General features: G+C 42.6%; 1 protein-coding gene across 1 annotated transcript in view; it reads left to right on the top strand.

Annotated features, from left to right (window-relative positions):
* Nucleotides 1-23,624, top strand: part of ttc27 (tetratricopeptide repeat domain 27) — a 113,738-nt gene that overhangs the window by 65,814 nt on the left and 24,300 nt on the right. Inside the window, exon 10 of the mRNA XM_084153159.1 lies at nt 19,825-19,938. Coding sequence (XP_084009285.1) covers nt 19,825-19,938 — 114 coding nt within the window. The remainder of the gene's footprint in view (nt 1-19,824; nt 19,939-23,624) is intronic.

Genomic DNA, 23,624 nt, shown 5'->3' with positions numbered 1-23,624 from the left:
GGCGGGGACTGGGAAACTGGTCAGAATTGAAGGAATGATGGATGGCGCTAAATAAAGGGAAATTCTTGAGGGAAACCTGTTTCAGTCTTCCAGAGATTTGAGACTGGGACGGAGGTTCACCTTCCATTAGGACAATGACCCTAAGTATACTGCTAAAGCAACACTTGAGTGGTTTAAGGGAAAACATTTATATGTCTTGGAATGTCCTAGTCAAAGCCCAGACCTCAATCCAATTGAGAATCTGTGGTATGACTTAAAGATTGCTGTACACCAGCGGAACCCCATCCAACTTGAAGGAGCTGGAGCAGTTTTGTCTTGAAGAATGGGCAAAAATCCCAGTGGCTAGATGTTCCATGCTTATAGAGACATACCCCAAGAGACTTGCAGCTGTAATTGCTGCAAAAGTTGGCTATACAAAGTATTGACTTTAAGGGGGTGAAAAGTTATGCACGCTGAAGTTTTTTTGTCTTATTTGTTGTTTGTTTCACAATAAAAAATATTTTGGATCTTCAAAGTGGTAGGCATGTTGTGTAAATCAAATGATACAAACCCCCCAAAAATCCATTTTAATTCCAGGTTGTAAGGCAACAAAATAGGAAAAATGCCAAGGGGGGTGAATACTTTCGCAAGCCACTGTATCTGCCCGGTACAGTTGAAAACGAGATTCATCCGTAAAGAGCACACGTGCCATTGGCTATTGAAGGTGAGCATTTGCCCACTGAAGTCGGTTACGATGCCGAACTGCAGTCAGGTCAAGACCCTGGTGAGGACGACGAGCATGGAAATGTGCTTCCCTGAGACAGTTTCTGTGCAAACCCACAGTTTAATCAGCTGTCCGGATGGCTGGACTCAGACGATCCTGCAGGTGCAGAAGCTGGATGCGGAGGTCCTGGGCTGGCGTGGTTGCACGTGGTCTGCGGTTGTGAGGCCGATTGGACATGCTGCCAAATTCTCTAAAATTACATTGGAGGCGGCTTATGGTAGGGAAGTGAACATTAGATTATCTAGCAACAGCTCTGGTGGACATCCCTGCAGTCAGCATGCCAATTGCATGCTCCCTCAAAACTTTAGATAACTGTGGCATTGTGTTTTGACAAAACTGCATGTTTTAGAGTGGCCTTTTATTGTCCCCAGCACAAAGGTGCACCTGTGTAATGATCATGCCGTTTTAATAGTTTCTTGATATGCCACACCAAGGGCTGTGGTGGTCACGACATTTCGTCAGCCGGTGATTGTCAAGCAAATAACTGTCGGTCTCACGGTAATTTACCGTTAATTAACATAAACTAATTTAGCATCTCCTGGCTTCCACACACAGCCTACAAGCCACTGATGCAGACCTTTGGAACATCTACATTTTAAAAAGTATAATAAATCCATGTAATATAGCCTACACCTTCACAATAAATCAATTTTTTTTTTAGACAGGTCTAAAGAAACACGATAAGAAGAAAATGTAGTATATTACAGAAGAACAGAATAGCATACTCTGAGTTATGTTAGGTCCTGATCTGGCTATGTTATATGGCTGTGGGCTACACTTGTTCATTTTGCAGACGAGATTTGCTTAGAATTCCGTGGCATTATTTTATAGTATGAAGAATACAATTGAACAAAGCTGAATAAAATGGAAAGGATATTTTCTCCAAACGATTTGAGGAGTGTGCACATGCAGCTATTCTGTGTTGAGCGCTTAACAAAGAAATAGGTACTCCTATATGCTTAATTTAGAGTTATTAATGTAACTTTAGTTGTTCTACAAACGTTGGGCTATATGTTTTGATTTTTAAGACATTGTAAGGCTGCATGATGCGACTAATGATGATTTGAAAAAAGTATCTTGAAAGGCATGAGCGCTTCGCTTTTTTGCGCAGGCTGTACACACTTCGTCAGTCTCTCATTCACTATTTGAGAAGCACTTGATAATGCCTAGAATTTCACGGCGGCATCTCCTTGGTGTGGCCGTAATGCACCCTAAAAAAATCCATACCCTTTGTAGCCCTTCTCCCTCAGTGCTGCCTGCTCTGAAGCACTTCTACTCACTCACACTGCTCTCCATCACGTGTACGGGTCTTTCTCACAGGCTACAAGTGAAGACAGACACATCGGGGACGCAACTGCGCGCATTCCGAGGTGCATATTGAAGATATTGGAAGAACTGTCCACATTTACTTTTCGTCAGCCAACAAGATGAGTAGTACTAACGAATAGCAAAAGCACTAGGCTATGTCAATCTACTATCCCCCATAGTACAAAAGTTATCCTATTCTGTGCGAGAAATAAATATTCCAAATATAGTCTGGGACAGTTGTGGGATGCGATAGATCTCAAATTAATACAACCACTAGCATCAAAAAAACATTTCTAAGCAATGAGGTTGATGCAACAGATCAGAAAGTTTAGCTTAAAATGTTGATGAACTATTAGCTATTTCTTCACATTATAAGCGCAACAATGCGCACACAGCAGTAGGCTATAAGCGCGAATGTTCCATTAGCAGGAAAACACCATTCTCAAAACTGACCACAAATGTGATTATGTATGTAATGATTTTATTATAAAGGTGCATTTTTATGGTGAAAATTATCTTCCCCAAACTTGAAACTTACCAGTTAGGCTCTATACCCGTTGTAAAGCAGATTCATGTGCTTCATTTTAAGAAGTTATTTGGCCACTTTAGTTGTGATACAAACCTTATCAAAACATATAGGCCTATGGGCTAGGCTACATGAGGTGTGCGACTATGATTTGAAAAAGTCACCAAAAAAAGGCATTGTTTCTTGCCTTAAACTGGGCATCATTATCAAGTGATAATATATAATTCACAAGTGATAGGCTAATATTGTCACCCATCAGACTATTCTTGATTTAATTTTGTCTTTACATACAGTACCAGTCAAAAGTTTGGACACATGCTCATTGATGGGATTTTCTTTATTTTTACTATTTTTTACATTGTACAATAATAGTGAAGACATCAAAACTATGAAATGACACTTATGGAATCATATGGTAACCAGAAAAGTGTTAAAGATTCTTCAAATAGCCACCCTTTGCCTTGATGACAGCTTTGCACACTCTTGGCATTCTCTCAACCAGCTTCATGAGGAATGCTTTTCCAACAGTCTTGAAGGAGTTCCCACATATGCTAAGCACTTGTTGGCTGCTTTTCCTTCACTCTGCCATCCGACTCATCCCAAACCATCTCAATTGGGTTGAGGTCAGGGGATTGTGGAGGCCAGGTCATCTGATGCAGCACTCATCATTACACAGCCTGGAGGTGTGTTGGGTCATTGTCCTGTTGAAAAACAAATGATGGTCCCACTAAGCCCAAACCAGATGGGATGGCGTGTCGCTGCAGAATGCTGTGGTAGCCATGCTGGTTAAGTGTGCCTTGAATTCTAAATAAATCACAGACCGTGTCACCAGCAAAGCACAATAACACCACCTCCTCCATGCTTTACGGTGGGAACTACACATGCGGAGATCATCTGTTCACCCACACCGCGTCTCACAAAGACCAACAATCTCAAATTTGGACTCCAGACCAAAGGACACATTTCCACCGGTCGAATGTCCATTGCTCGTGTTTCTTGGCCCAAGTAGGTCTCTTCTTATTATTAGTGTCCTTTAGTAGTGGTTTCTTTGCAGCAATTCGACCATAAGGGTCAGATTCACACAGTCCCCTCTGAACAGTTGATGTTGAGATGTGTCTGTTACTTGAACTCTGAAGCATTTATTTGGGCTGCAATTTCTGAGGCTGGTAACTCTAATGAACTTATCCGCAGCAGAGGTAACTCTGGGTCTTCCATTCCTGTGGCGGTCCTCATGAGAGCCAGTTTCATCCTAGCGCTTGAAGAAACTTTCAAAGTTCTTGACATTTTCCATTTTGACTGACCATGTCTTAACGTAATGATGGACTGTCGTATCTCTTTGCTTATTTGAGCTGTTCTTGCCATAATATGGACTTGGTCTTTTACCAAATATGGCCATCTGTCTACCTTGTCACAACACAACTGATTGTCTCAAATGCATTAAGAAGGAAATAAATTCCACAAATTAACTTTTAAGAAGGAACACCTGTTAATTAAAATGCATTCCAGGTGACTACCTCATGAAGCTGGTTGAGAGAATGCCAAGAGTGTGCAAAGCTGTCATCGAGGCAAAGGGTAGCTATTTGAAGAATCTCAAATCAAAAATATATTTTGATTTGTTTAACTATTTTTTGATTACTACATGATTCCATATGTGTTATTTCATCGTTTTTATGTCTTCACACTTATTCTACAATGTAAAAAATGCTAAAAATAAAGATAAACACTTGAATAAGTAGGTGTGTAAAATTTTGACTGGTAGTGTATGCTAAATAATATGTGTGAAATTCGTTTCGATTTAGAATGGACCATTATCACGCACCTGTCTCGAACATTGGCAGGGGGAAAAATACATGTCATCTCTGCACTTAAATAGCGAATGGAGGACGCTTTTCATGTGGTTCATTTTCATGCCAGCCAGGTACGATCCCATCAGCTTTCTATAGGCTAGGCCTACTATATTTATTTCTCAACTTTCCTAATATTCCTAGGAAAGTTGAGAAATAAATATAGTAGGCCTAGCCTATAGAAAGCTGATGGGATCCTCCTCTTTTTAATAGAGGCCATAACACGGTTTTCTCGCGCAATTGCATAGCCTATAGAAATGTTGCGCAACATGAGCTCATGGGCTCTCATGAAGTGTTTGATTAGATTTTCGATTACAGATTGATGTCAGAGTGATTAGAGGGACAATTAGTTAGTTAGTTAGTAAAAAGTTAGTTAGCAAGTTTGGTAGGCTACTAATGACCATCAGCAGTATCAGCGCTTGGAGAAGCCTAATTACTGTGACTAAACGGTCACATGGAATTTGACTACCTTAATGACTCGTGACCGCCGGTGTGGCGGTAATACGGTCACCGCAACAGCCCTAGCCACACCTGTCAGGTGGATGGATTATCTTGGCAAAGGAGATATGCTCACTAACAGGGATGTAAACACATTTGTCCACAAAATTGAGAGAAATAAGCTTTTTGTATATATGGAACATTTCTGGGAGCTTTTATTTCAGCTCATGAAACATGGGATCAACACTTTACACGTTGCGTTTATATATTTTTTCTGTATAAATTGTAATATTGCAGACAGCTCAGTTAATATACCTCTGTATATTGAAGTATAGTTTACCTGAGGCTGAATGTGACTAGTCTGGACATGCCAGTCAGATGCTCACACCTCTGTTACGGACCACTGATATCTTTGCGCTGGCTCACGTTCCAGGAATGAGCCGAAGAATGGTCTGCAATTTCAAGGGCCGGCTTAGGCTTCACTCTGGGGAAAAATCTCGGAAATCTATTTGGAAAGCCCAAGTCGGTCATAGAGAAAGCAAGAACGGCCACAGAGGTTAATTTATTGCCCTGGAGTTTATGTGGCTGTTCCACCGTAAATCTCCCCCGTCCGCTCCAGGCTGATGTCTTAACCAGAGCTGGCTTTTCATGTATATTCTGAAATGTATTTTAATATAGTTTTAAGTGGTTTTCAAAGTTTATTAGCAGATTAAGTTGTTGGTCTATGAAGCAAGTATATTTGCACATTTCAGTTCTCAAACTTTGGTACCGTTTTCATCAAGAATTTGCATTGGGCTACTCGTTCTCGATATGCAGTAGATACGTTTAAGATGTAACTCACAGTGGTTGACTGTTTTTCCTCTGACACTGTCACTTTTGTCTAATCTGAACACTTTGATATGGCCACAGGATGCATCCGGGAGGTTACATTTCCTCTGTTCTCTCATGTCGCCTTGATTCTGATCACCATGCCCAGCACCTCAAATCAAAATATTCCTCCCCCCTCATCGCCGGGAAATAACTTCAGCAGAACAAAGCGTGTCCCCCTCGGTCTGAGCCAGGGCGTCGTGAGGGTCGTGAGATGCAATTGGAGTGTGACTGCTGCGTTGTCTCTTCAAATTAGAGACTCCAGTTGTGTGGCGGGCGGCTGCTGCCATACCCCAAACTTCCAGACTTAGACAGATACGTCCTCGAGTCAGCACGGCACTGAGGCCATCTCCACCTCTCTGATTTGTCCTCCATTAAACCTGCCCTACAAGTGCCCCCCTCCCCCACTCAACACACACTTTTCTGTAAAGTCATTGAACATAAATCAGAAATGAAAAGCTTTTATTGCTGCTGCCACTTCTAGGCACAGTTTTCCAGCACATTAATGGGACCACCAAATGTTTAGACGAATCAGAGAACTGCAATTTTTGTCTGGCATTGTTGTCAGCCGCTGTCTTCTGATTGTGGAGGTTCCTAGATTGCAGGCCTTTAGGCTGAGATTTGAGCCAAATGTGTTTTAGAAGGTCAAGCTTCACAAAATAGGCTATTTATGTAGTTCGGATCAAGACTGTCCGGATTAGATTGTCATGCCAGGGTGTAATCATAGACTTAATAGAGTATCTGTTATTACACCTCTTTTTATATTTTTCCAGAAAAACACATGTCAAAATGGATTTGCATTTTAATGAGGGAAATAAGTATTTGACCCCTCTGCAAAACATGACTTAGTACTTGGTGGCAAAACCCTTGTTGGCAATCACAGAGGTCAGACGTTTCTTGTAGTTGGCCACCAGGTTTGCACACATCTCAGCAGGGATTTTGTCCCACTCCTCTTTGCAGATCTTCTCCAAGTCATTAAGGTTTCGAGGCTGACGTTTTGCAACTCAAACCTTCAGCTCCCTCCACAGATTTTCTATGGGATTAAGGTCTGGAGACTGGCTAGGCCACTCCAGGACCTTAATGTGCTTCTTCTTGAGCCACTCCTTTGTTGCCTTGGCCGTGTGTTTTGGGACATTGTCATGTTGGAATACCCATCCACGACCCATTTTCAATGCCCTGGCTGAGGGAAGGAGGTTCTCACCCAAGATTTGACGGTACATGGCCATTGTCCCTTTGATGTGGTGAAGTTGTCCTGTCCCCTTAGCAGAAAAACACCCCCAAAGCATAATGTTTCCACCTCCATGTTTGACGGTGGGGATGGTGTTCTTGGGGTCATAGGCAGCATTCCTCCTCCTCCAAACACGGCGAGTTGAGTTGATGCCAAAGAGCTCGATTTTGGTCTCATCTGACCACAACACTTTCACCCAGTTCTCCTCTGAATCATTCAGATGTTCATTGGCAAACTTCAGACGGGCCTGTATATGTGCTTTCTTGAGCTTGGGGACCTTGCGGGCGCTGCAGGATTTCAGTCCTTCACGGTGTAGTGTGTTACCAATTGTTTTCTTGGTGACTATGGTCCCAGCTGCCTTGAGATGATTGACAAGATCCTCCCGTGTAGTTCTGGGCTGATTCAACTTTTGTTGTTATTCTGTCTCACACTGTTCAAATAAACCTACCATTAAAATTATAGACTGATCATCTCTTTGTCAGTGGGCAAACGTACAAAATCAGCAGGGGATCAAATACTTTTTCCCCTCACTGTAGGCTAGGACATCTATCTCTACCTACCTACATAAATAATATATAAATCTTGAACAGCATGCAATTTGAATGGAATTGATGGAGGGAGAGCGACAGAGAGTATGCACTGATTTAAAACAATGATATTCGAGTGATAGGCAGTTTTTTCCCCAACTCTGCAGCTGCAAATATATATTTTTCTTTACAATGAAAAAGTAAGGTGACCCCGTAAGCCAGATGGAGATGTTTAAATTAGTCCTTATATTACCCTACTGTAGCATAGTCTATGCTGCAGCAAATGTAGGCCTACCTGTCACAAGAAAAAAAAAGTTACCATGATAAGATGATACATGCATTGTGGACTTCTCTCCATAGCCTACTGAGATGCGATGTCTGTCCCCACCCTGAGCATTGTGGTTGATCATGCAGAGAGAAGGCCGTAGAGAAACCAGATTTAGACATTTCATAATTTAACAGTTCCATTTCACATCATGCTGTTCATAGAAATAATGTATTATAATTTACCGCTTTCTCGCTGTTATTTATCCCGGGAAAAGGGAGTCGATTTTCAGTGGTAAATCTTGCTATTCAACCATACTGTATGGTCAATTATTTTTCCTTGTTTAAAAAAATACAGAGCAACAACAACAGTAATTTCCCAATTTTCTCATGAAGTCACTGGCTTTATTTTATTTGGCGTTTATATAAAGGATTATTAAAGATGTATTGTAAGAAATGAGATAGCGGAGAGAGACTGCTATGCTTTGTGGAATGTGTGGGTTGTCGCTCTTGCTGCTGCTGATTTGGAAAGGCACACACCTGTCTAAATGAGGTCCCACAGTTGACAGTGCATGTCAGAGCAAAAACCGAGCCATGAGGTCCGAGACAGGATTGTGTCAAGGCACAGATCTGGGGAAGGGTACCCAAAAATGCCTGCAGCATTGAAGGTCCCCAAGAACACTGTGGCCTCCATCATTCTTAAATGGAAGATGTTTGGAACCACCAAGACTCTTCCTACAGCTGGCTGCCCGGCCAAACTGAGCAATCGGGGGAGAAGGGCCTTGGTCAGGGAGGTGACCAAGAACCTGATGGTCACTCTGACAGAGCTCTAGAATTTCTCTGTGGAGATTGGAGAACCTTCCAGAAGGACAACCATCTCTGCAGCACTCCACCAATCAGGCCTTTATGGTAGAGTGGCCAGACGGATGCCACTCCTCAGTAAAAAGGCACATGACAGCCCGCTTGGAGTTTGCCAAAAGGCACCTAAAGAGTCTCAGACCATGAGAAAGAAGATTGTCTGGTCTGATGAAACCAAGATTGAACTCTTTGGCCTGAATGCCAAGCGTCACGTCTGGAGAAAACCTGGCACCATCCCTACGGTGAAGCATGGTGGTGGCAGCATCATGCTGTGGTGATCTTTTTCAGCGGCAGGGACTGGGAGACTAGTCAGGATCGAGGCAAAGATGAACGGAGCAAAGTACCGAGAGATCCTTGATGAAAACCTGCTCCAGAGTGCTCAGGACCTCAGACTGGGGCGAAGGTTCACCTTCCAACAGGACAACGACCCTAAGCACACAGCCAAGACAAGGCAGGAGTGGCCACGGGACAAGTCTATGAATGTCCTTGAGGGGCCCAGCCAGAGCCCGGACTTGAACCCAATCAAACATCTCTGGAGAGACCTGAAAATAGCTGCCACAACGCTCCCCATCCAACCTGACAGAGCTTGAGAGGATCTGCAGAGAAGAATGGGAGAAAATTCCCTAATACAGGTGCGCCAAGCTTGTAGCGTCATACCCAAGAAGACTCAATGCTGTAATCTCTTCCAAAGGTGCTTGAAAGTGCTGAGTAAAGGGTCTGAATACTTATGTAAATGTTATCAGTTTTTTATTTGTATTAAATTAGCAAACATTTGTAAAAACTGTCACGCCCTGGCTCTGGGACTCTGTTATGTTGAGCCAGGGTGTGTTGTTTCTATGTGTTTTGTGTGCTAGGGTTATATTCTAGTTCATTTGTTTCTATGTTGGCCGGTGTGGTTCTCAATCAGAGGCAACGTGTATCAGCTGTTGCTTGTTGTCTCTGATTGGGAACCATACTTAGGCAGCCTGTTTTCCACAGTGTGTTGTGGGATCTTGTTCCGTATGGTTTGTATTGTAACCAAGGACTTCACGTTTCGTATCGTTTGTTGTTTTGTTCGTGTGATCATTCAAATTAAAAGGATGTTCGCATTCCACGCTGCGCCTTGGTCCTCTGTGTATGACGATCGTGACAAAAACCTGTTTTTGCTTTGTCATTATGGGGTATTGTGTGTAGATTGATGAGGGAAAAAAACGATTTAATCAATTTTAGAGTAAGGCTTTAACGTAACAAAATGTGGATAAAGTGAAGGGGTCTGAATACTTTCCGAAGGCACTGTATATATGCCATCCATCATTGTTATTTTCATTACAGATTAGAAAGCATCTTGGTTACAGTATGTTTGAGACTGCTGAACAGCGTCAGGGATAGGATTGAGAAATTTCCCATGCTCATTGTCTGGCCGTTCTCTAGTCTTCTGAGTGTCAAAAGAGTTGGCATTAATGCTAGACTATTATTTCATAAGTCTTCAGGGCCAATACAAGTAGATGAATTTAGGGGAACGTTTGGAATTCCCAGTCAATAGCCAAAAACGGAGCTTTGCCTTTGATGTTTGTATATACTCACAGCGTGTAAGCTTGAATGTGCTGTAGTTGGAGACTTGGAGCTGTCTGTATTTTTGGAGATGTAGCTATCTGGATGACCACTTTGTGTAGCAATTTGTATCTTACTAAATCCCTAAAAACTAATTGGTTGTGTGAGTAAGCTAACTGTGCTTCCTCACTAGTCCATTTTCACAGTATACACGGTAATATAATTGCTTGGTCACCTCACCAAAGAATAATTTTGGTTGAGTGTGTCACCTGTGTTTGATCTATTCTAAATCATTTCTAAACATTGAATACAAATTACTGAAGACATGAGACGGAAATCAGATAAAGTTTTTATGTTGCTAGTCTAAAGCAGTGCTCTTTGCCAGTCGAAAGCAGTACTTAAAAATGTTTGTGAGATCTGTCTTGCAGCATGTGGAGGGGCGTTGCCACCAAGCGCACAGGTGACCATGGTCTGCTCATTAAGAAGGGACACTCATTACTAATTGGGGTAAAGAGTTTCTGCTCTAGTCCAGATCTTTTAAGTATTCTATATATACATTTCTGTATCGTACAGATTGAGTGAACGTATCTAAACTGTTATTGTAGAATTGTTTACTTTGCTAAGTGTTTATAAAGTACTTTCTATTAAGTGTTTCCTGTCACCTGGTCTTTGCCAGTGACTGGAGGATATAAATGCTCTGGTGTAGAGCTTCATGGGTGTTCAAAATTGACAACTGTCTCTGCAGGAGGGGCTAGTCAGGCTGATCTTCTGTCTTTATATTTCAGTTGTCTAGTTTATCATTTTCATTACTTTACTTTGAGCCTAGTCCAGCATCTTGTTGGATGAGTTTTACATTTAGTAAATACCTGCACCTACTCCAAGAGCCTTAAAATATAAACCATGCACTGGATCTTCTGCTTCCTGGCTCTCCTTGCTCACCATCACCAGCCAGACAGCTCAAACCATCCAGGGCAAGTAGGGGGCCTACCATCCATCCTTACAAGTTCTTTTTATAGTATGCTTTCATTGCTCTCTGTTTGCAATTGGAGGCCATTGAAATTACCCTTTTGACTTTAATGATGCAAAAATGTGATGGACCAATATTAAAATGGACCATGATCTTTTCAACCATTTCTCAAACAGACTGCCTTCTTCCCCTAGACTCTGTCTGCATTACTGTCACTCACACCTATAAACTAGGGTCTGTTTGCGTCACCTACCTTACTGCTGCTGGGAGGCACATCAGTACCATGCATCCTGCTGCGGCGTTAGCACACCTTTTGAAAAGGCTTTAATTAAGGTAATAAACAACACGACGCAGGCTGCTGAGCAAGTCGACTCCGTTTAGCGCTCTGGGCTCCTTGGCAGTGTCCCAAATGGGCCTGGGTCTCTGGCCAGTTGTTCCACCATGATTTGCATATTTGGAGGTCACAGATGGGTGATGTAGTGTGAGGCAGTTGGCCAAGCAAGCTCAGCCAATTAAACACGGATGGATCTTCATTTGAAACTGCACTGCCTCACCCCCTAAATCAGTTTGCCATTACTCTTTAACTCAGGACCGATACACACACACCTACACACCTTTTGTATCTTTTGGTCAATTGATTTGATGTACTATTCCGCATTCGTTGTTTGTGAAGATCTCCTAGAATGTTCATGAAGATTGATTTTCATGTTTGTTTTTTTCAAGGCTATTCCTGGACAATACTGACATGCGATTCATAGCCCATGTTGAGAAGATGCTCCAAAGCCCATTGCTTGTTTGTGTGATGGGTTTAATAAATCATGTTCTGCATCCTTATCGTTTGCTTTTAATTGTCCAATGATTAATGTTGTTACTACCTTGATGACGATTTTCTGTTGTGCTAATGTCCCATTTGAATGCCATCGTGACTCATTTACCATTTATAAACGCATTTGGGATCATGTGATTACTGTTGTTCACTTCGTACACAACCTCTTAGTTCATGCTGCTTTATTCCTGCATATTTGTTTATTGCTGCAACTTTATGATATAAATCAAATGCATGCCCATTGCCCAACAAACATACTATTCAGAAAAGTCTATTCTCTACCAATGACCCTGGTAAAACATTTTTATTAGCATTCCAGGCAGCTAATCAGTTTTATAAACAGTACTGTGCAGTTTCACAGGTGTTTCAGATACCGTTACCAAGATGTCATCTTGGTTAAAAAAATTAGTTGTTTGATCATGTGGGGTTGTGTGATAAGGTCATTGAGGCTTGATGACACTAGTGAAGCAGTGTTGGTGTGGCATATTGGCTGACCTCTCTCTCCGCTCTCCATATTACTGTACTGCTGACTGATGAGCTTAGATGATGGAGATCAGATCGCATAATATATGGGCAGGTGGAAAAAGGCCTCTTCATAACGGCCACATTCCACCAGGCTAGCACTAAGATCCCAATCTTAGTCGTGTCAATGCAAGTCCCCTCCATACTGGAGACCTCAGGATCTTAGGTCTTGATATTAGTTTTAAAGGGGCAGTGCAGTCAAAAATGTGATTTTCAAGGGTTTTTATTTTGGTTCCCACACTGCGGTCGAAATAACACTGAAATTGTGAAAATTATGATAATAATAATATGCCATTTAGCAGACGCTTTTATCCAAAGCGACTTACAGTCATGCGTGCATACATTTTTGTGTATGGGTGGTCCCGGGGATCGAACCCACTACCCTGGCGTTACAAGCGCCGTGCTCTACCAGCTGAGCTACAGAGGACCACTGTAGCTAATGCTCTTTTAGTGTAAGAGCTAACCTATAAGAGCTATCCTATCTGCCAATCAGGGCTGGGTATGTAAATAGATTTAAATTTGTATCAACACGCCCACACGATCAGACTGAGCATTTTAATAACAAAAGCAGGCTCTGGGAAATAAATGATACAAAATATATTTGGACTTATTTTAATGAAATAAACAGTGATGTATTAGACACAGTGATGCTATAAAGCCTTATCTGAGATGAGACATATTGTCTGATCTTGGCTTGAACAAGGGAAGGCGAAAAAACATTATCTCCCGTCCAAGAGGAACTGTTGGCTTAATTAGCTAAATTGGTCCCTTTAATTATCTCAGCTTTTATCAACCGACATAGTCAATGTTAGGCCTTCCTGGGTCACTGAAATTATATTATAGAGTTATTTGGTTATTGTTTGGCAATATATTAAACTTATATACTTGGACATTGTAATATTGCAGCTCAGGCTGTACCAAAGAATACAACCCTACATGTCTTTGATCTTGAAATCTCTAAGGCAGCTTTGACACGGTTGAAAGCTTTAAAAAGGGCCAATCTGATCCATTTCCTGTCTTGGTTTTAGGGTGTTAAATGATGTATAACATTTATGATGTTGTCAATATCCCATTCCACAATAGTGATTCTGCAATGGTAGTGCTTCCTTTTGCCAAATGTTTATTTTTGTCAACTGTTCTTTAGAGCCACACACCCTCAGGTCAGTGTCAAGTGTTTTCCTGATGTCAGCAAACTAGGCCTGGGCGATATGGCCTAAAACTCATACCTCCATTTCTTTTTAAACTTATGGGCAATTCACGATATATATCAATATTTTTATTTTTTTAACGTTTTCTCTAAATAACCATTGTTGTACAATTACAGTTGGTCAAATACACTGCAACAGTCAGCAATAATCTAATGAATTCAGAGCTTGTGAAATTATACCTAGGCTGAATATATGCCTTCAACAACCATAAAACCCACTAATAGTTGTACCTGCTTTTTTTGTTGTTGTTGCAATAATCACTGATCTGGCTTTCAGGTCTGTCTATAAAAATGCCCTTTTTTGTAACACATTTAACCAGAACCATGCATAATGCACATTCACTAATAATGTAGCAGGCATTATAGAAAATGAACACAGGTCTCATAAACAATATCTCAAGCACAAGCCCACATGCCAGTGAGTAGCCAGCTAATATTTATATTTCAAGTTTAGCCAACTTGGATCTAGGTATAATTTCACAAGCTCTGAATTCAGCTCAAAAGGCAAAACAGTTGAATTGTTATGAACACAACCTTCTCTCCGTCTCGAACTGTTTAAATAGCTTGCTAGCCTGTCCACTTTGTTCAGATGTTTAAATCAAGTGGCCTACCTTATTTCTCAGAATGAGAACGAGTTGCCAATTCCTTATATACTTTTTTTTATGCTTATTGCACATTTATAAAACACAGACTAAACAGCTAGTTTAACAATCTTTATTTGACTAAAATGCTGCTAGCGAAACGTGGTACCGTAATGCGCACGCAACAAACTGAGCATTTATTTTTTCCAGAATGAATGTTGGTACACATTGGTACATCTGTTTTAGTAGTGTCTGCTCGGAATTTGAGGAGTTGAAACATAAACAAGGGTATGGTTAGAAAAGTTAACTTCTCTATTACAGTAAAATAATGTCTCCATGTCTCCATGTGTTTCGGTGTCCGATTCTGTTGGACCAAACCTCAAATGCAAATAGCGAGTGCAAACTGGTTGTCAGAGAGGAAGAAGTGATCTCTCATCTTTGTTGTTGTGAGTGGTAGGGGGAGGGGCTTGGGAGAAAGAGGCGAAGTGAGAAGTTTCACTCTCGCCAGAATCTGTCCAAAATAAGCCCAATGCGTTTCTATGCGCTTATTTTGAACCTAAGCTTGTCACCTGCCTTTCTGCCTTTGGGACAACGACTCCCATTGTTACATGCTGACTAGACCGGGCGCGTGCATGTTGATTTTGTCCAGCCACACCAGACGCGATCAGGACACGCAGGTTGAAATATCAAAACGAACTCTGAACCAACTATATTAATTTGGGGATAGGTCGAAACAAATGAAACATTCATGGGAATTTAGCTAGCTAGCTTGCTGTTGCTAGCTAATTTGTCCTGGGATATAAACATTGGGTTGTTATTTTACCTGAAATGCACAAGGTCCTCTACTCTGACAATTAATCCACAGATAAAAGGGTAAACCAAGTTGGTTTCTAGTAATCTCTCCTCCTTGTCTTATTCTTCTTCTTTGGACTTTATATGGCGGTTGGCAACCAACTTTAAGGTGCATTACCACCGCCAACTGGACTGGAGTGTGGACCTCAGTTCATCTTTCAATCACCCACGTGGGTATATGCTCCTAAAAACCAATGAGGAGATGGGAGAGGCGGGACTTGTAGCGTGTCACGCGTCAAAAATAAAACCAAGTTCTATTTTAGAACCAATTTCTATTTTAGCGCCTGGCTACGCAGACGCTCGTTTACACACGCGAGCGGTTTGGATTAAATGATTGAATAACATGTATGTGTTCATTTATTTTGCAACGCTCGCGCACGTAATGTGTAAAGTGTTTTTCTTATATCTACACAGATGTGGCAGCCTGACTTATTACATCACTTAACTCTGTGCTGGGACCTGGGGTAGGATAGGGTTTGCTGTGTTCTGCTAAATGCCGATCTCCAATCCACCCTCTGCCTCCCATTGAGGGCTTCTGGGAAGTGTTTCGGGAAGGGCGCTGAGTGATTGAACTGGAAGTGTTGCCATAGCGACATGGATATGATGCGAGTGGAGGCGGGAATGATGTGGGAGGAGGGTGACTACATCTTATATTGTTATTTCTCTGGCCCCGTAGGAGGAAGTCACTTTGTGATAATCATCTCGCAACTTGGCACGGAAGTTGGGGGGAAAAATAGAGGAAAGGCGTCCCATGGGGGTTCTGTTCTAACTATCGTCATTAAAGCATTCACTATCCCCCTGTCTGTACACCACCATACTGATGGTGTTATTATTGTATTTCTTACCTTCTGTTTTCCATACATCATACTGCTGTTCTGTTCAACCCCATGGGCTCTGGTGATATGTCTAGTGGAAGGTTGGATATCTTGCCTTGTTTTTCTATTCCAGGCCTCAGCATTAGTTTGCTACTAATTTGGCTGATTTCTATCAGGTCTCATGTTCTGACATGGCGCAGAGGCCAGACACAGGATAGCCAGGGGAAAACACGTGTTGACTCTGCTCAGAGGAAGTGAGCTCATGAGAGACAAAATATCCATTGCCTTTGTGGCTAAATATGTCACACAATGTTTCTGTGTGAAACTTTACTGATCTGCTCCTTCCCTAACAGGTTATTATTATACTGAACAAAAATATAAATGCAACATGCAACAATTTCAAATATTTGACTGAGTTACAGTTCATGTAAGGAAATCAATAAATTGAAATAAATTAATTAGGCTCTAATCTATGGATTTCACATGACTGGGAATACAGATATGCATCCGTTGGTCACAGATACCTTAAATAGAAGGTAGGGGCGTGGATCAGAAAACCAGTCAGTATCTGGTGTGCCCACCATTTGCCTCATGCAGCGCAACATATCTCCTTCGCATAGAGTTGATCAGGCTGTTGATTGTGGCCTGTGGAATGTTGTCCCACTCCTCTTCAATGGCTGTTGCTGGATATTGGCGGGAACTGGAACACGCTGTCGTACACGTCGATCCAGAGCATCCCAAACATGCTCAATGAGTGACATGTCTGGTGAGTATGCAGGACATGGAAGAACTGGGACATTTTCAGCTTCCAGGAATTTTGTACAGATCCTTGCGACATGGGGCCATGCATTATCATGCTGAAACATGAGGTGATGGCGGTGGATGAATGGCACGACAATGGGCATCAGGATCTCGTCACAGTGTCTCTGTGCATTCAAATTGCCATCAATATAATGCAATTGTGTTCATTGTTCGTAGCTTATGCCTGCCCATACCATAACCGCACCGCCACCATGCGGCACTCTGTTAAAAATGTTGACATCAGAAACCGCTCGCCCACACAACGCCAAACACGTGGTCTGCGGTTGTGAGGCCGGTTAGACGTACTGCCAAATTTTCTAAAACGACGTTGGAGGCGGCTTATGGTAGAGAAATGAACATCCAATTCTCTGGCAAGAGCTCTGGTGGAAATTCCTGCAATCAGCATGCCAATTGCATGCTCCCTCAACTTGAGACATCTGTGGCATTGTGTTGTGTGACACAACTGCACATTTTAGAGTGGCCTTTTATTGTCCCCCGCACAAGGTGCACCTGTGTAATGATCATGCTATTTAATCAGCTGTCTTGGCAAAGGAGAAATGCTCACTAACAGGGATTTAAACAAATTTGTGCTCCAAATTTGAGAGAAATAAGCTTTTTGTGCATATGGAACATTTCTGGGATAATTTATTTCAGCTCATGAAACATGGGACAAACACTATACTTGTTGCGTTTTATATTTTTGTTGTAGAGTTGAGCACTGAATTTTGAAAGTTCTCTAAATAGTTACCCTTAAAATTGTCAAGCAAAGACATAGGAATGTATTGGAAAAGCAACATACCCTTAACAGCTTTCTCTTTCATTATCTTTTGAGCTCTGACTTGTGCTCATCTTGGCGTCCTCCCTAAACTCTTTGTCTTGAGTCTCACAAAGGTCCCTGCTAGGGAAGGGGGGACAGGGCTCTAATAATATAATATAGACATTTCAAAACTCCCCAGGAAGCAGAAATCAATGGCAACAAATGCATTTTTTCATTTTTTTTATTGAATTGGTCGATTGTTGTCAATTTGTTCCCCATATGATGAATTGTTACCAGCGATAGTATTTGATATTTCACATACACGACCTCCTTATAAAACAAACTATATTATAGTGTTCTCAGCTATTTCTTTGTCAACGTTTGTTAGGATGGCTTTGCTTGAATAAACTGCAAGGTAAGGCAGCCTTGTACTATAGCTGAAGTCATTGTAAAGAAATGGGATCGGGTCGTGTTTGTTTTTATAGCAGAATAGCGCTTTCCTTGGGGTTTTAATTTTCCTAAATGGCTTGTCATTGGAACAGTCTCGACCACTCCAATGTCTCCAGTCAGACCCAAACCATACAGGTGTCTATAAACCAGTCATCATAGAGGACAAAGTGACCAGAGGTCTCAGTAGCACCTCCTGCCTCACTTGTCCCTAAGAAGAGGGCCCCTTCCCTGAGGGACATGTGCAAACACTACCTTCTGAGGTTCCAGTGGGCGTCAATGTACAGTATGGGACACACCCAGACTGTCTGCCAGCTCCCCTCCCATCTCTCCTCTACTGGGTGGAGGGGAACATCGGCTGGGCAAACATCACCGGGACATGCTCTCTAAATTTACACTCCGCCTCCCACTGAGGCAGCCGCTAGCCACTGGCGGTGACACATTCCTACTGCATGTGTCTCCTACACAGCGCAGTATGGAACCAAGTCCATCTATAGTGTGAAAGGTCAAGTAATGTTGAAACACCCTCTCCCACCACCTCCCCGGTCTCAGACATGACCTCAGTCCTGTGAGACAAGATGTACTGTCGCTGTGGCAGGAAGGGTTCGACACTGACTCCACAGTGAGTAATGTGCTTCCTGCCCCAGACAGGAAGTGGGACCCACCTCGCCTACATCTCCGTCCTTGCTCACACCGAACAGACCCCCCCCCCCGTGGACCAGAGGGGTATACTATGTACCGGGTTTGACAAGTTAGTGGGGTAACTTTGGTCAACTTGGAATTCAACTCGGAATAACCGGTCATACAAAAGTGGCTCATCTTTTAGCCAGGTAAATTTCTATGGCAACGAATCCTTCAGAACTTATAACTCTGGGCTGACTCCATTTATCCTGAATGAAGTGTCTAAGCCATGAGTTGAGGACCAATGAAATCAAATACATCACCCTCTCACAAAGAGGTTCAAGTCAAGACTGGCAGCCATTGCTAGTGTACCCTTGAGTTTAACAGTCAAATTGCCAGGTTTAGAGGTTCCAAAACCCTTCTTTGGATTATATTTTTATGGCCACAATTCAACAAGCTGTTCCACAGATAGAAAAAGGAGCATAGGAGTGGGGAAGAAGTGCTCATGCATTGATAAGCACACCAAAGTCGGCATTAGCGAAAAGTTATAAAATAAAGACGGCATTTCTAAAAGCCTATTTCACACCATAGCCTGCAGAATTTGTAAGATAACCGTTCATTCATTTTGATTTCGGCACAAATGAAAATGTGGCACTGACTCGCCCATGGATTGCTGTTTCAGCATTGTCTCAATAAAGAGTTTGGCACAGTTACAAGCCTGCTAGAGTTAGTGGCAGGCGGACGAGCAATATCCACCGTCATAGTACGGATGAAGCCTGACCTGGAATGTGACGCTAAATGAAGCTGGCTAGCTTTATAAAACCCTGAGTAGTATCTAGCTTGCTTCGTAGTATACCACTCGGGTTGGAGTTAGCGGACCTAATCAAGTTTACCTGCTCCACTGTACTGGGTTTCCTGTACCTACCTTGATTCCCATGGGAACTCCTGATTATGTCATAAGAGCTTCCTAAGTTACTGGTTCTTATGCTTTGGTCAGATCTATATAGTAGATTACGGTTTTCTAGAAACAAACTATGTAAAAGGTTAATTTTAAATTTCCATGAAGAATGTTGAAGATGTCAAACACATAGCTACATATTTCTGTACTGTATTATGCCAACTTTTTCATGTATGCCTGTGTGTGTGCCATCACTATCTGAGAGACCTGACTATCCCTTTAATCTGAGATTGAAGTCCCTAAAAGTCCATGATGAAATGAAAGTGAATGTCTTGAATCTCCATGTCCTTACGGGTCTTTCTTCCCTCTCCCTGCAGTGCATATTGTCTCAGCCCAAGTTCTGGGCGGTGGAAGTGACAGCACTGTGTCTAAGGACCAAGCTGGAGAAGGGCAGCTCTCGGCGGGTGGAGAGGGCCATGATGCAGACACAGGTAAGAGAGATGAGGGGTCACACGAGGTAGGGTTCAACGAGCTCACATCTCAAGTCTCTGATACTGTGCATAAATGCACAGAGTAAGCCTATAATATTTCTTAGGCCAGTAATGCTGGTCTTTCTTGAAGTGAAGGCACTTGCACTTGGCGTCATACCATTTCAAGGGCTTACGTGCAAAATTAGATCAATTCCAAACCTGGATTTACATAATCTGCTACACATGTCTTGCCATATGTTACATCATTAGCACAACAGTCTGCAAGCAGAAATAAGCTGCATGCCTACTGAAATCCACACAGCCAAACTCTTTAAATCAGTATTTCCACTGTGAGCTGTCTGTGAAAGCAGAGGGGACATGTGAATAACCTAGCGGAGGACAGACATGCTCCCCCTGTGCCGGGTTCCTGTCCCCTGCAGGATGTTTGTCATGGGTGTCTCTGTGAAACCAGCCCACCCTCCTCCTCCTCTCTCCCCCCTTCTCCCTCACCGTCAAAGTAGAGGGGCACTGGCAACCTGGGAATATACAGTCTCTGCTCCCTGTGATAACATTGGAAACTGAGCGAGAGCTTCCTTCTTTTGTGATGGGCTGTGTAGGGGGATGGGGTGAGGTTTAGACATACTACGGTACCATTCACAAGAACGCAAGTCCTTTACCAATGTTTCCACATACCTTTTCCCAGCTAAAGTGCAGACAATCTCTCTCACACACATACTTATACTTGCCCATGCACAGAGGTATGATCTGGGAATAATTTATACTCAGGGTTGCTTCAAACTGCGCTGGGATGACATTATGGTGTGTGTGTGCTTGTTGCTCTCCAGCCCCATTGAGCTGTCAGTCGTAGACAGACGAGGTCAAAGTCATAAAGCAGGAGGTTGGGGCCTGGGATATGATGGTCTGACGTCGGGTATAGAACAGGAGACTCTTAAAGAAGCCAGACACTGTACAGCTGCTCCATGGTTTTGTGACATAAAGCAAAGAGAAAAAGTCTGGTTTCAATCTCTCTAGCTTGCCCTCCTCAAATGTTTGCACACGGAGCTCTGCAGTCTTATCCCAAACCTGATTTGACAGACAGCGCCTGGAGGGGGGCCGAAATGGATGAGGGGGTCCTCCAGGGGGAGCCGTGTGACAGGCAGGGTTGGTTCAAGTAATCTAGAGGGGTGGGGGAGGCTCATGGGGGGACAGGAGCCACCCGTCTGTCCATCACAGTGCGAGGAAGACATCAAGCACCCACTGATCCCACCGTCTGACACCAACCCCTTCGCCACCCTGCCCCATTCCCCTGTGAGACAGACATGCTCAATCACCGTTTCCCCCAGAACGCCAAAACCCAATGAGAACTGCATCAGAGCGAGGATTGACAGGCGGCTCACACGCACTGATGACTGAGAGTTGGAGGAATTGAGAAAAGAAAAAAGTTTGCCCTCTGCTTTGTTTCAAATTCTTTCTCCCTCACGTCAATGTGTTTTGACTTCTAATCTTCTTGGCTGCTGAAGGAAACAAAGGGGGAAAAAGTGGAGGAAATATGTCGTGGGGGGGGGGGGCTATTTTAATATGAGAGGTTCCTTGTTTACTAATTCTATTACAGCCAGATTTGGGGGACATAATTGTTGCATTTTTACTTGGCTGCTAGTTATTGTTCTCGTGAATGTATAAATATTATCAAAGACACTTGTAGACATTGAAAAGTACAGTGTCTTTAACAGACAACCTTTTACTGTTATTAGTCCAATCAAGTTATTTATTGTTATTATTAAGGCAATAGTGGTGTAAATGCTGGGATATAAAATACAATCATTTACTGTCATTTCCTTGGCATGCCATAATTAGGTGTTCGTTTTCAGAAACGTCATTGGGTATAACACAAACAGGGCTGAGTTTCTGATTAATGAAATCAATAGCCAAGCCAACACCAGTAGTGAGTAGTTTATGACATACAGCGCATTCGGAAAGTATTCAGACTTTTACACATTTGTTACGTTTCAGCCTTATTCTAAAATTGATTAAAAAAAGAAAATAAATCCTCATCAATCTACACACAATACCCCATAATGACAAAGCGAAAACAGGTTTTTAGACATTTTTGCAAATGTATTAAAAATGAAAAACAGATACCTTATTTACCTAAGTATTCAGACCCTTTGCTATGAGACTCGAAATTGAGCTCAGGTGCATCCTGTTTCCATTGAACATCCTTGAGATGTTTCTACAACTTAATTGGAGTCCACCTGTGGCAAATTAAATTGATTGGCCATGATTTGGAAAGGCACACACCTGTCTATAAGGTCCCACAGTTGACAGTGCATGTCAGAGCAAAAACCAAGCCATGAGGTTGAAGGAATTGTCCGTAGAGCTCCGAGACAGGATTGTGTCGAGGCACAGATCTGGGGACGGGTACCAGAAAATGTCTGCAGCATTGAAGGTCCCCATCGCTGCAGCACTCCACAAATCAGGCCTTTATGGTAGAGTGGCCAGACGGAAGCCAATCCTCAGTAAAATGCACATGACAGCCCGCTTGGAGTTTGCCAAAAGGCACCTAAAGGACTCTCAGACCATGAGAAACAAGATTCTCTGGTCTGATCAAACCAAGATTGAACTCTTTGGCCTGAATGCCAAGCGTCACGTCTGGAGGAAACCTTGCACCATCCCTACGGTGAAGCATGGTGGTGGCAGAATCATGCTGTGGGGATCTTTTTCAGCGGCAGGGACTAGGAGTCTAGTCAGGATCGAGGGAAAGATGAATGGAGCAAAGTACAGAGAGATCCTTGATGAAAACCTGCTCCAGAGCACTCAGGACCTCAGACTGGGGAGAAGGTTCACCTTCCAACAGGACAACGACCCTAAGCACACAGCCAAGACAATGCAGGAGTGGCTTCGGGACAAGTCTCTGAATGTCCTTGAGTGGCCCAGCCAGAGACCGGACTTGAACACGATCGAACATCTCTGGAAAGACCTGAAAATAGCTGTGCAGCGACATTCCCCATCCAACCTGACAGAGATTGAGAGGATCTGCATAGAAGAATGGGAGAAACTCCCCAAATACAGGTGTGCCAAGCTTGTAGTGTCATACCCAAGAAGACTCAAGGCTGTAATCGCCGCCAAAGGTGCTTCAACAAAGTACTGAGTAAAGGGTCTGAATAGTTATGTAAATGTGATATTTCAGTTTTTTTGATTGTTTATACATTTGACTTTTTTTGGAAAAACCTGTTTTTGCTTTGTCATTATGGGGTATTGTGTGTAGATTGATGAGGGGAAAAAGCTATTTAATCAATTTTAGAATATGGCTGTAACGTAACAACATTTGGGAAAAGTCAAGGGATCTGAATACTTTCCGAAGGCACTGTATGTAGCTGGAGAACATTTCTAGCAATTGACCCTTCGCTAAGCCCCGCCCCCCTTGATTACTGTTGCAACCTCGGACAACATTTTCCCGGGAAGCCCAATTCCCCTTTCAATCACTGGCGAAATCCCCTCGCAATGATCTCAAACTGTGTTTCTAATACACAATGAAATTAAACTAATCAGGAAACTCTTGGGTATGTTGCGGTGGACTGTCATTACAATTGGTTCACAGGAACCTGGTAAAATTGTTTTACTGAATTCAGAGACACTGAATGGCTCTGGATTCACTGTCAGCATGCATTCAAAGCTATAATAACCACTTTTAGAGCTAACTAGTGTTC

Source organism: Coregonus lavaretus (genome assembly GCF_964263955.1).
Source record: "Coregonus lavaretus genome assembly, chromosome: 36".
Lineage (NCBI taxonomy): Eukaryota > Metazoa > Chordata > Actinopteri > Salmoniformes > Salmonidae > Coregonus > Coregonus lavaretus.
This window is presented reverse-complemented; position numbering and strand designations above follow the sequence as displayed.